The sequence below is a fragment of the Cynoglossus semilaevis genome, chromosome 4, assembly GCF_000523025.1.
Source record: "Cynoglossus semilaevis isolate Cse_v1.0 chromosome 4, Cse_v1.0, whole genome shotgun sequence".
Classification (NCBI taxonomy): domain Eukaryota; kingdom Metazoa; phylum Chordata; class Actinopteri; order Pleuronectiformes; family Cynoglossidae; genus Cynoglossus; species Cynoglossus semilaevis.
The window spans coordinates 9,484,941-9,485,690 of NC_024310.1; the positions used below are offsets into that span (position 1 = coordinate 9,484,941).

Here is a 750-nt window from a genome sequence, read left to right on the forward strand (position 1 = left end):
GCAAATGAGAGTAAAAAAAAATTCAAAACATTTTTATCAAAATTTTTCACCATCAGACCATATGATGCGAATTTAGGATTTGACTAAAAAAAAAATCAAAAACATTTTTTTTCTAAATAAATTCTCAAAATGCTCTAATCAGATGAGAAAGATGCAGACAAAATAACATTTAAAAAAAAACTTAAAATGTCTAAATAAAGTCTAAATCTTGAAATTAAAAAAAGAATGTGCATGTTTGGTAAGTCAACCATTGATCAAAAGCCACATGCTATAATAATCATAAGATTCTGAAAAAGTCAAGGTTCAAAAGTAAAGGTTTCTTAAAAAAATGAATGAAAATGCACTCATTCGCCTTAAATTACATGGCTACATCCTTTTTTATGGTTAAAATCCAGAAAAGAAATATAATATATAGTATAATATAATTCAATGTTGTAACAATGGAAATAGTAACTAGTTAGATTAGTTGTTACTGAGTTACTTATGAATAAAAGTTTTTTTTATTATTATTAGCTGTGGCTGGATACTCCTTTACACCAGAACCTTTTTCCAGTATACATGCTAATTGAGGAACACAAGTTGTAAATCTTTTCAGGTTAACTACTATTAAACATTTTTGGAAATGTGTAACAAATAGACTTTTGTCATCAAATTATATTAAGATTTCTCAGATTTACATGGAGCATGAGAATTAATTCTGTTTACCTGAGCAGGTGTCTGAGTGGTGATGGCATGGCTAGATCCAAAACT

General features: G+C 27.5%; 1 protein-coding gene across 4 annotated transcripts in view; it reads right to left on the reverse strand.

Annotated features, from left to right (window-relative positions):
• spred3 (sprouty related EVH1 domain containing 3) overlaps positions 1–750 on the reverse strand; it is an 11,820-nt gene that overhangs the window by 4,904 nt on the left and 6,166 nt on the right. For all 4 annotated transcript variants that reach the window (XM_025054850.1, XM_017032286.2, XM_025054849.1 and 1 more), the window contains one exon: positions 706–750. This exon is cut by the window's right edge and continues 105 nt beyond it. In XM_025054850.1, the coding sequence (XP_024910618.1) occupies positions 706–750 (45 nt within the window). The remainder of the gene's footprint in view (positions 1–705) is intronic.